This window comes from Colletes latitarsis, chromosome 2 (genome assembly GCF_051014445.1).
Source record: "Colletes latitarsis isolate SP2378_abdomen chromosome 2, iyColLati1, whole genome shotgun sequence".
Taxonomy (NCBI): Eukaryota; Metazoa; Arthropoda; class Insecta; order Hymenoptera; family Colletidae; genus Colletes; species Colletes latitarsis.
In genome coordinates this window covers 28,636,388-28,652,075 of record NC_135135.1, presented here as the reverse complement: position 1 = coordinate 28,652,075, position 15,688 = coordinate 28,636,388, and the positions used below count along the sequence as shown (strand labels likewise).

Below are 15,688 nucleotides of genomic sequence, written 5' to 3'. Positions count from 1 at the left end.
AGAAATCGAGAAAATGGACGATTTTTCTTACCGCGGGATCGTTCGCTCTCCTTCCGCGACGGAAAGTGAGCCGCTTTTACCTTGGACCGATTGACTTCCCCAATTTGTCCCCGTGGTGTCTCGTCGCGACGTTACGAAAGAATCCAGGGGAACATGGTCGCGATCCACAAACTTCCCACGAAACTTTTTGGTCGCTTCGAGCCGCCAGAATAGGACCGCGGTAATCTCCGGATAAGTGACAACGATTCACGACTCGGCTAAATGAAATGAAAAATATAAAAGTTTAAATTATCATTGCGCGCAGAGAAGGTCGATTCCTGGAACGAATATTCGACCTTCCCCGGTTAACTCGATCACCGAGGACCCGATTTTGTTTCAGTTATCCGGGAATTATTGTATTTTGCGTCACGACGACGATGTTGCTACCGTTTAAAGATTCGCTGATCCGTGTGCCGTTGAATTTTGCGGAGCAATAGCTGCCGTTTGGAAATGATAAAAAAAAGTATATATTAAACGTCACGCGTCCATCCTATTTTCTCGTTCGTTGGTGCCGAAAAGAAGAAGTTATTTCAGTGGTGGAGAAAAAAACAACGTACGTGTCGGAACAGCGGCGTTCGTTTCGCGGAATCCGGTCTCGGAATTCGATCGAGTTCGTTAGACCTGACTCGCGAGCCGGTTTCGAGCAGGTGGTACCAGGCAGCATCGTAACAGCGTTCCGCGGGATGCATCGGGCGAGTTATTCTTTTCAGAAGCATCGTAAAGTTATATCATTCACCTCGAACGGGCTGCAACCAACCGGAAACGTTAATGTGCTCTCCTATTCTTCGTCGCTGCACAGTCACTCCCAGCATCTTCGTATTTCATCATTTAATGGCGTTCCTTATTGCCCGTTCATATTTCGATCTCGTCCAACTTTATACCGCTGTAACTCCGGTTCTATTTATCGTAAAGTATTCGGTAAGATCTTATTTTTGTTTTGCTACAAACTAATTAACAAAATATTGTTTCGCATACTTTACGAAATCCTGCATAGTTTCGGAGATATAGCCGCGCCTTTTCCGGCTTTTTTCTGTCCCGCTCTGAATTTGTTTCTGCAAAATGGAATACGTTGGATTCACTCATGAATACTAAGGGTCGTTTTTTCGTCACGGTACCATTACGTGTAATTAGACTGCAATAACATTATAATCGCGCCGTAAATACCGGTCCAATTACGTCGTAATCATAATCGTAAATCTTCGAAGCATGCAGTAGCTGTTTAATTATAGTGCAATTACAACGATCGATTACGGTAGAATTGCAGCACGATTACGTTCGATCATATCGTAGGAAACATAATCAAATTGCACGTTGTCCAACCCTGATGCGTGGACTGGCCTAGTGTAGGACGAAGGAAACATCGTTCTCGTTCTGTTGTTCGTGTCGCGTCGCGGACACGCCACTGGCCCGCTTATGGTTCTTGGAACCGGACTCTGGAAACGCGCCGTCGGAATCGTACCGACAAACAGGATGGACGTGCAAGTCCGTGGTACGAATGGACCGTACCATGAATTCCGATGAGTATAATGTACCGTTAGCCGCATTGCGGGACCCTTCACCTCGATTTACTTCACTTGGTTATTTCATAGACGAGATCCGTGCCGGCGCCCAAAAGAGGCGCTGACTCGCCGCTCGGTTTGTGCCGCGCCACTTACCAAGGACAACCGTATACGCCGCCATTGATCATTCAACCGAAGATCTGCCATGCGTTTAAAACACTCAATGCAACCTTAACCTAAAGTTCTCGAACATCGACGAATATCATCTGCCCGCGTCTTGTACGTTGAATCGACGAGCAATTATTTATCGTTAAATCTCTACCCGAAAATCGTTATTAATATTATTAAAACAGCCGTTGATTCAGCGTACAACGACATTATCAACGGTTCGCGGATCAGCCTTAGGCTAAGGAACACGCAAATTCGCATGCGAACCGTTTCTGTGACAGTGCCGTACGGGAAAGTGATAAACAGATAAACGGAGCTGGAGTATTAAGCCACGTTTCTGCAGCGGCGGATCTGAAAGAACTCAAAGATGGGGGCAGGAAGGATTAAACGAAATAAAAATAAATTCAAAAATCTCACATAGAGAAATAATAAGTAGAAATAGAAATAGAAATGTTTCACCAATTTTTTAACATTTGTCAGCAAACGAAGACCTGAAGCTTCTGTAGCCTCCAACTTTGCATCCGCCATTGTGTTTTGCACAGACTTGAAAACGATCGCGTTTTAGATGACATCGCATATGCAGGAACGTGACTTTACGTTAAACTCGCTGCAACGAACGATACTTCCATACCGCATGTCATCCTTTGTATCTATAGTTGTAATATGCAAGCATGTATTTATAATTTATTATTAGATTATGATGTATTGTGTAAATGAATGCCTCTTTCCGCCGACTTCCACTTCGCTGGACCAGCGTTTACTCAAACAGTGTTCTGGGAAATGCTAGTGTCCTGTGAAAATCGTAATTAATCATTGAGAAAGTAGAGCGAACTAAATAAATTTTTGCATATTTATAGCGTACACCACATTTGTATTATAATTTTCCCCCCGTGATTAATATACTGGCAAGGATTAACCTTACGATTTACAAGACACGCAACATGGTTTCTACGACTAGACATTTATATTCAAAAGATACATTACTAGGTCTAATATTTCACACGTATTATTAGAAATATATATTCCACTAACCAGCAAAAGATAGTTAAAATCAAAGTGGTACATTTAAGTTTTTCTCTTGTGGGAACAATGCATTCACAACTAATGTTTGTAACGGATACTTTTTATATTAACCACTTGTATGTTCTACTTTTTTCGTAGGATAAAACATGGAACATTTTCACGGACTATTAGCGTAGATATAATATAATATACTTCCTTGGATTAGTAGAACACTGAAATTTATTTCCTTCTCAAAGAGAGAAATGATTAACAATACTCTTTTGAATTTCTTTTTATGACAAAGAGCAACAACTGGCTACATACTTCCAGGAGTTAGGGATTAAAATTCATTTCTGAATCTGTTGGTAACGTTGCGAATGACACGAAAATGGTAATGGGGTTTTGAGACCCCATAAAAATGGGCCGAAAAAATACATTGGGTGAAAGGTCTACTCGTATACCTCGTCTGTGGTAGCACACAAGGAAGTTGATAAAGTTGTAAAGAGTGCTTTTAAATACAGTCTATGTCAACAAAACTGAACTCCTTTGTTCTTTCAACTACTGGGGTGAATAACATCCCTTACATTGTAGAAGGCGCGCTTCTAGCGTTCTAGCGTCCTTTCTGGAGACACTAGTTTTCTTTGATTTCTAAATTTCTTCTAGCGAAATTGAACACGAAAGATTCTACTGCAACAGGTAATTGCCACAGTATAATGAAGTATCTTAAGATGTCAAAACCTCTAACCCTGCCACAACTAATCTACTTGTAACACATCTCGTGAATTTCTATAAAATAATAATGCTAGTAACTTCTTCTCTTGAAGATGGATGTATGTCATCTATATGTACCACTAATTCTATGACAATATGCATACGTGGCGCTGTGGTAGCAACATGCCGCTGTGAAGTGGCAGGAAAAGAAACAGCATATGTCGTTTTTAATTGGTTCACAGTGTAATTTGATAAAATGAGGTGGCTTATTTTGTGTTTATTCCTAATTGTTTTGAGCACAAGTGCAAATTGTTATTTCATCACTGTAGATGCACACGCCGAAGAATGTTTCTTCGACAGAGTGGAAGCGGGCACAAAAATGGGTTAGTTTGTTCTTACTGCATATTTCTTTGAACAACTTTTGATTATAAAATTTGAAATTTTTTTTTTACTACAAAATTGTTTTAATGTTTTAGTGTAAATTTTGATTTTATCAAATCAGATGATATCTCAGTATCCAAAAAATATAGTATTAAATTATATTGGTTATCTTTGTTATTACTTTCAAAATGCTGTTAATATATTGTGGAAAAATATTATTAGATGTAACATATATCAATCTACATAATAAAAATAGCAAATTTTTATGAGATAGCAGCAGATCTTATGTTCCGGTCAAGGGCTATTAAACTTTGCATAATTTTCTACTTAAGAGTTAATGAAATGGCCTTTTTTAATAACAGAAGGAAATTAAATAGTCTAAAAAAAATTAAGAATATTTCTTGCTTCTTCAAAGTAGATTTTAATCGCATTATTGGAAATGCTTGAAACATGTTACACCATACATCATACATATAGTTGCTTAAAACAATTAGGTTGTTATATTTAAAATATAAATGCTAAATTAAATATTTTTTAATTTTTAAAATATCTCACATAGGTCTCACATTTGAAATAGCAGAGGGTGGATTTTTAGACATAGATGTAAAAATAATTGGACCTGATAAAAAAATAATCTATCAGGGTGATCAAGAAAGCAGTGGTAAATATACATTTGCTGCACATGTTTCTGGAGTTTATACATATTGCTTCGGTAATCAAAAAAGCAGTATGACACCGAAAGTTGTAATGTTCAATATGGACATTGGTGAAAATTCTAAACCTATGGAACAATCTTCTGATGGAAAGAATGCTGATGATACTAACCATACCAAAATAGATGATATGATTAAAGAATTAAGTACAAGTCTGTGGGGAGTGAAAAATGAACAAGAATATATGCAGGTAATTCATAATTTTGATGTTTGTATATTTGACTCAAAAATATTTGTCCATACTATCATTTATGAACAATGGGTATCTAATGCTATCTATTGCATTTGTATGGACAAGTTTTTTAATGCAAAATATACATACTGATACAGTGATTCAAAACTTTATTAAAATTAATTTTCTATTCTTAGGTCCGTGATCGAAATCATAGAGCAATCAATGAAAATACCAATTTTCTTATAGTTACTTGGGCTTTCTTTGAAGCTATGGTATTGGTTTGTATGACAGTAGGACAAATTTTCTACCTAAAACGTTTCTTCGAAGTCAGAAGAGTTATCTAATTTAAAACATGTTACAATAAAGTCATACACTCATTGTACATTTTTTATGTGACTAAGTTAAGAATTACAGATTTTCAACATTTTGAATTCATTTTGTTTTTCTATTCACCACATTGAAAGCTTCAAATATGAACATGAAGTTTAAGATGTATAACATCATTAGCAGTAGGGTAAATATTGCTTACATTGTTAGGTTTTTTAAAAATAACATAATGTACATTTAAGCCTAAGACTTACTTAAACAGAAAAATTGTTAAAATAAACAAAACGTCTTTTGTATCAGTAGGTGTTAAAAATCAATTAACATTTAATGAAAAACATATAGAATATGTAAAATAAAATTATCCTTATATTGATTGTCAATGTGCAGGGTTATTATTCTTATTATAAGAACAAATATTTATAGGAGATTCTATTAAAATTTCAAATCATTTTCATATTTAAAATGGAATGGAAGAATTTATGTCTTAATTGGGTAAGCAAATATCAAAATAATTTAATGGAAACAGCTATAATGTTTGTAATAATATCATTTGTATGATTGTACAGTGTAATATGATGTAATAAAAGCCGACATAAACTAAGTGTTTTGTCATTATTTTAAATAAATTTGAATAGTAAATTTTGATTGCTCAATTAATTTAAAAGATTAAGATCTAAAAGTAACAAACTGACAAGATATGGAATATCAATTATAACAATATAAAGATAAAAATAATTGTTAAGAGTTCTGTAGTATTTCGAATGCAAAATTGAACTTTTGTACAGTCACCTAAAAAAGTATTCATACACCGCAATATGTATAGTTTAAGCCACTGGTTCTAACCTGTATTCCGCGGAATGCCATAATACTGCTCGTGTTGTGGCTGTAACCAGTATGGCCAGAATTTAACATAATTGAGTGTATTAACGGTAACAGTACCCTTTCAGGTTCACAGACCAGAAGTTGAAAACCACTGGCTTAAACTATACGTATGTAGTGTATAGAGATACTTTTTTGGGTGTCTGTACATGTTTAATAGAAGTTATACAATTACTCTCTCTGTATATATATATGTACAATACTTACAATTCCGTAGTAAATTAATTAATATACAAAAATATTAAATAAATTTATACAAATAAAGATATATTTATCGACTTACTATGTGTTAAATACACAATAAATCCGTGTCCAGAAATACAACAAACTCATCAAGCAATCAGCCTTTGTCTTGAGTTGCGTGTTTTTATTTACAGACTATCTTTTCTTGATGGCCAAAGTAAATGTTCTCTAGTTAAGATTTATCGCTCACAATTGATTTCGGTGGAACAAAGTGAAATTATTCGAAAGATAAGCTGAACACATTTATTGAATCACGCCAATCACACTCATGAACGAAGTTTGCGACCTATGACGTTGAAACACTCTAGATAAGTTGTGTAGATGATTAGTTGCTGAACGTTCACAGTTTTGTATACCTTGCTAAGAATAAATTTATGGTTAAAAGAGCCAATCGCATTACGAGAAATTCAAATATAAACTGAAACCGAAGGTGTTTCTTTTTCAAACGGTGTTTTCAATACTGGATAGCCAAATGCGTCACTTGTGTAATTATTTGTTGATTCGAACGAAACATTGTTAAGTAAAAATGTCAGATAGTATTAAAGTTGCAATTAGGGTCAGGCCTTTAATCAAACGTGAAAAAGATGAAAATCAAACGATACAATGGGTAGTTCAAGAAAATACTATTGCTTCCACGGATCCGGAGATGAAAAAGCGCGGAGATGGAAGATTTTGCTTTGGTACGTATCCATCGTTTATAAATTTAATCTTGCTCATAGTGATTTTTTATAACATATTCAATTGCAATAAAATTCATTTAATTACTATATCGTGATTCGGTATTATATTACAGATCATATTTTTGACATTGATGCATCTAATTCAGATGTTTTCAATACTATTGTGAAGCCTATTGTGGACGCAGCAGTAAATGGTATCAATGGAACAGTATTTGCTTATGGTCAGACAAGCTCTGGTAAGACATATAGCATGCTTGGTACATCACAAGAACCTGGAATCATACCACTTGCAATTGACTATATGTTCAATGCAATTGCAAATACTGTTGGAAGGGAATTTTTGTTAAGGTACGAATATATACTTGTTATGTATTGTTGTAAATAAAGTAAGTTTAAAATTGATTATTGTAAATAGGTAGTGATCACCTTTAATTTTTAGAGTATCATACTTGGAGCTTTACAATGAAAGAGTCAATGATTTATTAAACAAAAGCAATATAGACTTGAAGTTGAAAGATGATGGCAATGGGCAAGTAATTGTTCACTGTAAAGAAGAAATCACAAATTGTCCACAAAATGTGCTATCTTTAATGAAGAAAGGAGATAAAAATAGAAGAATTGGAGAGACTAACATGAACGAGCGTAGTAGTAGAAGTCACACTATATTTAGAATTGTAAGTTTACATTGAACACTGAAAGTATTAAATACATTAATTCAACACTTGTATGTTTTCTACTTAGACAATTGAAAGCAGAGAAGTTGAAGGAGATTCAGATGGTGCCATACAAGTATCACAGTTAAATCTAGTGGATCTTGCTGGGTCTGAAAGAGCAGGTCAAACTGGAGCAACTGGAGAAAGATTTAAAGAAGGTCGCCACATTAATATGTCATTATCCACATTGGGATTAGTAATCATGCAACTAAGTGAATTCCAGGATGGTCAGAAACATGTTAATTTTCGCGATAGTAAATTAACAAGGCTACTACAAAGTTCACTAGGTGGTAATGCTATGACAGCTGTAATATGTGCTGTAACTCCTGCTGCATTGGAAGAAACTCAATGTACTTTGTCATTTGCATGTCGTGCTAAGAGTGTGAAGAATAAACCACAAATTAATGAAGTAATGTCCGACGCAGCGCTCTTAAAACGATACGCGAAGCAATTATCAAAACTTCAAGCAGAATTACAGAAAATAAAAACTGAAAATCGAGCAGCAGAAGTTGAAGAAATGGAATCTAAGTTACAGGAAAAGGATCGTATTAACCAGTTGTTGGAAGAAAGAATAGAATTGTTGAAGACTCGAATTGTTTCTGGTGATACTACAAATCGAGTTTCGTTTAAATCTAATTCTAAACGAAGACAAACATGGGGTGGTCCAGGATTGTTTAGTCAACATTTACCTGTTTTCAAGGCTACATCTAGTTTATCAACTGTAGAAGAAGCGTCTTACGAGATGCCACATGAAAAGAACTTTCAATCTGTTGATATAATGAATCAAACGTTTCAAACAGCTTTCACTGATTTTGAATTACAATTATTTGAGAGTGAAAGAGATCGTGAAAGTAGGGAGAATGCTACTGACAGTGATGAAGAACCATATGTCACAAAACGTAGACGTTGTGTTACATTTAGAGATGATGTATTCACTACTGATTCTAAGGACAGCATTTCTCCAGAAAAAAGTGTTCTTTATGTAACACCAAATAAATGTAACACAGCAACTCAAACAATGAATTACCAGGAATCTCCTTCCACACCAAAACACATTTTACGAAAATGTATCAATGATTTAACAAAGGAGTATATAGAACTTCGTCAATTTACAGCTCTAGAAAAGCAATTAATATTTCAAGAAAATCAATGTTGTTCACATGAAAAAGAGCCATTAAAATTGGAAAAATTGAAAATCGATTCTAATGTAGCAAATGCTCAAGAAATAACAGAACTAACGGAATTAGAGAAACAAAGTGAACATGTTACATCTGAAAAAGATACATATGAACAAATTAATGCTGAGTTACACGCTGCATTAAATTGTATGACGACAGAATTAGAATCGAAAATTATTTCGGAGCAAGCTGAAAAACAAGAGATAGTTGAAAAAAATGTTAAGTTAGAGGAACGTATTAAAGAAATTGTTTTAGAGAGAAACGAATTTGAACGTATTAATGTTGATTTACGGGCCATATTAGATCAAAAGAATGCCGATTTAGAATCGAAAATTGTATCGGAACATATTGCAAATGAAGAAATGTCGAAAAAGGTTTTCAACTTAGAGAAAAAAATTAGTGACATTACTAAGCAGAATCAAGAATTTCAACATCTTAACACTGAATTAAATATGAAAGTTGCTGAAATGGAATCAACAGTTATATTAGAGCGAACTGCTCACCAAAAAGCAATTGAAAAGATTTCTGAATTACACAGAGAAATTGAAAATATGACCCATGATAAAAACGAATTCGATCGTACTAATACAGAATTAAATCAGAAAATATCTGAATTAGAATCAAAAATAATATCAGAACAAAGTGCAAATCAAGAAGCAACAGGAATAATTTCTAAGTTAGAAAAAGAAGTTAGGGATATCAATTCAGAAAAGAAAGAACTGGAGCATATTAATAACGAATTACGCTACGAACTGAATAAAAAGATGACGGAGTTAGAACTAAGAAATGATATAAATGATGTACAGAATGTTACAAATATTGCAACTGAGGATCAAGATCCAAAACATCAAATGCAAAATCAATCAGTTTCATCATGTTTAAACTTTCTTGAAAGTAATGCAGAAACTTCAGTTATAATGGCAGGTACGGAATTAGAAGAAAGCCAATTGGCAAAAAATCTTCAGTTCAAAAGTCTAGAGCTAGATGAAATTAAAATCAGCATACAGGACTTCAAACAGGACATAGAGAATCTACAAAGCACTGTATGCTTACTAACAACTGAGAATATGGAAATGGCTACCAAATTAACCACAGAACAAGAGAATGCAAAACAAACGGAACTTAATCTTCAGAAAACAATTGATGAACTTTATGCTCGTATAAGTGAAGTTACAATTGAGAAAATTAATCTACAGGACAATTTGGCAACTTTAACTGAGAAACTAGAGACCATGCATTTCAGAGTACCCGAAACATATAATGAGGAACAACTTCTTGCGACATATCGAAATAAAATCGACAAATTAACAAACGAGAATATTGAATTAGCATCTTCTCTTGCTGAGAAGAATAATGAACTTGAAGGCATTAAGGAAAGTAAGTCGCTTTTGTACAATCATGAATGCATTTATAAAGATGAAGTAACTGTTCTCGCACAAGAGAATAAATGTTTACAATTAGAGAATGTTGAACTTTCTACTAATTTAATAGACAAAATAGAAGAAAATGATTCATTAAGGGAACAATGTGATATACTGAAAAGCAAAATAGAACAGTTTCAGGCAATGAATGAAAACTCTGTTGAGGAAGATGAAGATCATTTAAGATCACAGAATAATATTTTGAAGGCAGAAATTGTAGAACTGAAAATGAGGATAACAATACTATCAGAAGAAAATATAAAATTTTCCAACAACTTGTTACAGACAATGGAGTGTCTTGATCACTGTCACAATGAAAAGTCATACAATACATTGTGTCCATCTACAATATTCAATAACAGTACAGAAAATGAAAGTTTTATTGAGCAAGATATTTTAAAGGAAGAAAATCGTGAAATCTTGGCAAGTAAAGTTATAACGTTACAAGAAAAAATTAATTACCTGACGCTCTTAAATAAAAAGCTTAGCGACTTGAAATTAACTTCATGCAGTCAATGTACGCACTTGAAGAATTTGAGTGAGAGTCGCAGAGCTCTTAAGTTAGAAGTGAAAGTTTTAAATCAAAAACTTGAAGATTTACAAAGTAAGTTCAATCATTCGTGCGTAGATACCTTGATGCCGAAGAACGAAATTAGTCGAGAATTAAACTTAAGCGAATGTGATGTTTCTGCAAATGTTAGTCATATGGACGAAGCGAATGTAAGCTTTATTGAGAAGAGTATTCAGAATTTGAACGATGAATTGCAAACATTGAATGTCGACTATGATAAATTAACAGTTTTGTATAAAGATAAGTGTAACAAGCTAGAAGAGATCCAGGTTCAAAAAGTAAAAATTGCAGATGCAAGTATCGAATCCGCATCAAAGCAAAGTGAACACAGAATAGAGCAAATTCAAAATCATATTGACCGACTAAGAGACGGCATACACGAACTAAAGAAGAATAGTACGAATTTCACTACTACACTAAGTCGATTTGAAAATGAAAAAGTAAATCTTTTAAATGAAATAGACACATTAAAAGCTACCAATGAAGAATTACAACAGAAAGTATCCGAGAATGAGAGTATCGCAGTAGAGAAGACGCAAATTCTTGAGAAGGAATTATCTAAAATAAATAACGAGATTCAACAATTTTTAACAAAGGAAAAAGAATTTGAAAGTCAAAAGCTACTTTTAGAAGTAGAATTAGAAGAATTGAAATTGAAGGAACAAAATAAAAATACTTTAATTGATCAATTAAATGAGCATATATTCTCTTTGAAAAATGAATTAGATTCAAGTAGGAATAAAAAAAATGAGTCTGATGTTTCCGATATTATCGAGAATAAATGCAGAGATGAAATAAATCAACAAACCACAATAAGGATCAAGGAATTGGAAGTATGTGTAGACAACCTTCAAACGAATTTAACAAAACAAGAATGTTTGTGCAAAGAATTTCAAGAAAAAGTTTTTTCTGTGGAAAAGTTGTTGGAAGAAAGGGAAGAAGCAAAATGTATTCTTACACAAAAATTACAAGCTGTTGAATCAGAGCTAATTGATTCTAAAAGTAACTTAGAAATCGAATACAAAAATAAATTTGAATTATCGTCTCAACAGTATGAATGTCGTATTAAAGAATTTGAAAGCCATATTCAAACTCTTAATGATACTCTGAATAAATATGTTGATGAAAATTTGAATTTAACGCAAGAACTTACTAGCTTGCGAAATGTTCATGGAAACTGCGATACAATGATACCCGAAAAACTCACGGAATCATTGGATGATATTAGAAAATCTATAATGAAAGAATTAAAATCGCTCAAATGTAATCAAACTAGTGAGGATCTTTCAAACAAATCTGTAAACGAGATCTTTATAATCTTATTGCAGACACTTGTGCTGAAAGAGAAAGAAATGATTCAAACTATGCAAGAAACGTTTGAAAAAGATAAACAGAAGCTGGTAGATGAAAAGAAACAAAGTGCGGATACAGAAAAACGTGTTACAATATGGGCTAAAGAATTAGAAGCGGAAATTGAGAAACTCCAAACAGAACTAACGGACCGAGAATGTGGTCATAAAGAGTATCAAAATAAAATTTTTCAATTGGAGCATCTTCTAACGATGAGTACTCACGAAAATGAAGTTCTCAAAGAAAACTTGAAAACACTCGAAACAGATTTTAACAATTTACAAATTGAATTTGAGAAGCAATATAAGGTTGATATTCAGCAAGAAGAAGCAATTCTAATTGCTCGGAAAAATGAAAAAGAAGCACAGGAAGCGATTAAAAACAAAGAAATAGAATTAGAATCAAAGATAGAATTTGAGAAAGAAATGCATGAAAAGAAAATAAGTGATCTCTTTTATACTGTAGAATCCTATAAAACAAAGAATTTAGAGTTAAATAATATCATCAAAGGACTTGAAGAGAATGAAAAACAATTAAAGAATATTATAGAATCAAATTCCATCGAGATAAAGAGGAACACTGAAAATATAGAGAACATTAATGCAGAACTTGAACAACTTAGAAAAGTTCACAATGAAGTAAATCAACAGTTGGAGCAAAAAACTTCGTATATCGAAGAAATCACAGAAATTTTAAAAAGTAAATGTGACGTATTATCGGAATACAAAATACAGTTTGAATCTATTACGTCGAAGTGTGAAATGTTAAAAGAACAAATCAAACAGCAAAAATTGACTATAGAACAATATAAACAAGAAACAAAGGTATTACAGGAAAATGGAGAAGCGCAAGAAAAAATAATCAAAGACAAATTGAACTCTGAAGTAATAAAAAATACTGGATTAATGAAACAATTAAATAAATTGAGTAGTAACAACATAGTTTTAACAGAAGAGTTGAACCAGTTGAAAGAAAAATATGAGGAACTTCAACAAGCAAATATGAAACTGGAGAGGAAAGTCAGAAACAGTACTAGCAAAATTATGGAAGCAGAATTAGCAGAGTTGAAGAATACAAATAAACAACTGCAAAACGATTTAATAAAAGCAAGTAATGGTGCAGCAGAACTTCAAGACATTAAAAATCAGACATTAAAAGAGTTAATGGATTTAAAGCATAAGTATGATCTCTTGTTGCAAGAGAATACTGAAATTAAGATGTTGCCTTTACGCGTGTCCAAGTACAATATTTCAAATTTATCAACAGATGAAGAAAAACACGATGTGTTTCTGTTAGAAAAAAATAAAATTGCATTGGAATTAGAAGGTATAAAATTAATGTTAAACCAAAAAGATGATGAACTTAAACAGTATGTGAATCGGGTACAAGAACTAACAGACGAGAACAAAGACCTGGACAAGGAGTTGGATGAATACGCAGCAATAATTCGAGAACGAGACGACGAAATTTCAAAACTAGAGAATAAATTATATTCCTGTCTAACGGAAAATACGCAAATCAATGAGTTAAACGAAAAAATAAAAGATCTTAACGAAGTAAATCAGAAACTTCGAGATCAGGTTGATGCGTTCGAAATGAGATTACAAATAAGTGTGGAACAAACGAAAGACATCGAATTGAGGGAGACTAAAAATATTATTTGTACATTAAAAAAAGAAAATTTGGAATTGCAGACAAAACTAAATGATTACAAAAAACAGATAGAAAGTACAAAAAGACAATTCGAAATTGTTACATCTAATAAAAATCTTAGTGAATATGAGGAGAAGTGTCAACAACTGATGAAAAAAATTCACGAATTAGAATTACAATTGGTATTAAAAAATGGGAAAATTGCAACGTTAAAAATTCAGATTCAAAGTGAAAGCTTCCCATATCAAAGAAAGTGCAAGGAATTGGAAGAACATTTGCTTGCTTTTCGTACTAAAGTATGTATAAAACAGTAAAAACCAATATGTAGAAAATTAATAAAATATTGAACATACATAAATTATAAATATATAATTCTTTTATGCTTAGAATGTAGAGTTAAACTCTGAAATTCGGAAACTTCAAAGGACTTTAAATGATGTTAATATGTGGGAATGCGATGTCTGTAGACGATGGCGTGTTAACAGAAAAGACCAAGCATGCCAAACAATTACCAAGAATACGATACGTTTTTGTAGCATTAACAGCGGTATTGTTGAGGTAGATTAAAATATTAATGTATATTAATTATAATCGAATTTATAATACGTCTGATTTTAATCGTAATATTTATGCAGGATCACGTAAAAATAGAAAAATTGGAAAAAGAAAAAGCGTTAATGAAAACCTTATGCCGCTCTCGATCTCAGCGTATAAAAGAACTGGAGGCTAGAATAAAGGAATTAGAATAAACGTAATGTTCTATTGTTTCGAAAACAGTTGAAAGTTAATAAGTAAGTATTGAATGTGTTAAAGTTTAAATTCATTTAAAATACTATAATTCATTTTTTATGAGCTATATATAATTTAATTAAGTACATGTATTTCAGCGTTACAATAAATAAAATTTGAAATTCTGTATCATGTGCCACCTTGATTGGTGACATCTAGCAAATCTAAGATGAAATGTAAAATTTATCTGATCATTAATATGAACATTTTCGAAGGGATGAAGGATAGAGAAGATGAAATAGATCGAAGAATAAGGCGATTCTATAATTATCTTTATGGTATATATCATAAGACTCAGAAAAAGTCATTTTAGATTATAAGATGACGTAGGTTTTCAGCGTTATTTATCACATAAAATTTTAACAAATATTATATTCCTAATGACATATCATCAATTTTACTAATTGTAAACGATTATAGGTGATGAAGATGCAGAAGCCCTTTTGAAACATAAAGGATATTTAATTCTTAATACGCAAGTTTAATGTGATCGTAAAATGAAAATCACAGATATATGTATACTCGGGGAAAAAACTAGCCACACTACTTGTGGAGAGTTGGGTACAAAACTGTTATTTTCCATTTTTAGGAAAGAAGTGTATTAGAATCTAGTTGGGTGGTGACATTCCTCCGCTATAGATAGTATATTTTCGAATATTGTATTCTGTTCACTAGAGATGACTTAGAGATCTGTGTTAACTGCGACTACAGTAGTTGCTGTACCGATCTCTATATACAAATCAGTGCCCCGCTCATATACTTATATAAATAGACTTTGCGCTTTGATACAAACGTTACCTACAATATTAAAAGACAGAAATATTGCATGATACTGAATGATTGCAGATTTTAATATAATGTTACTGTCAGTTCATTAATGCAACTGTCTTTATACATCAATCTTATTTTGAATCGTATTTTGAGGTATCGATATTCGAACACTAAAGTACAAGGATTAGGTGCAATTTAAAGGAAATACGTATACAATAAAAAATTTAAAATATATCTTTTTTAAATATACGTATTTTATTAAATTATTAAGGTATAAATATATTTATTATTTTTTAAAGTATTTTAACAGTAGTGGTTCTGATATTTAAATAACGCGCTCCGGAAGTCTGATTCTAACAGTTGATTGTAAATATGTGTATCTCGAAAACAAAGTCTCATATTGTAAAATAGAAGACTTTTTAAGA

General features: G+C 32.6%; 2 protein-coding genes across 3 annotated transcripts; both read left to right on the top strand.

Annotated features, from left to right (window-relative positions):
- The first annotated feature begins 3,577 nt into the window (after nt 1-3,577).
- LOC143346645 (transmembrane emp24 domain-containing protein) lies at nt 3,578-5,616 on the top strand. Its single transcript, XM_076774958.1, has 3 exons — nt 3,578-3,802; nt 4,360-4,703; nt 4,883-5,616. The coding sequence occupies exons 1-3, from the start codon at nt 3,676-3,678 to the stop codon at nt 5,030-5,032; spliced, it is 621 nt and encodes a 206-aa protein (XP_076631073.1). The 5' UTR covers nt 3,578-3,675; the 3' UTR covers nt 5,033-5,616.
- Nucleotides 5,617-6,575: 959 nt separating this feature from the next.
- On the top strand, nt 6,576-15,018 carry LOC143351460 (uncharacterized). Of its 2 annotated transcripts, none has more exons than XM_076782964.1 (8): nt 6,576-6,817; nt 6,931-7,165; nt 7,257-7,491; nt 7,559-13,999; nt 14,091-14,261; nt 14,339-14,494; nt 14,591-14,770; nt 14,913-15,018. In XM_076782964.1, the coding sequence occupies exons 1-6, from the start codon at nt 6,664-6,666 to the stop codon at nt 14,450-14,452; spliced, it is 7,350 nt and encodes a 2,449-aa protein (XP_076639079.1). In that variant the 5' UTR covers nt 6,576-6,663; the 3' UTR covers nt 14,453-14,494; nt 14,591-14,770; nt 14,913-15,018. The 2 variants fall into 2 exon arrangements, with proteins under 2 accessions (XP_076639079.1, XP_076639078.1); XM_076782963.1 differs by having other exon boundaries at nt 14,591-14,818.
- The last annotated feature ends 670 nt before the right edge of the window (nt 15,019-15,688 follow it).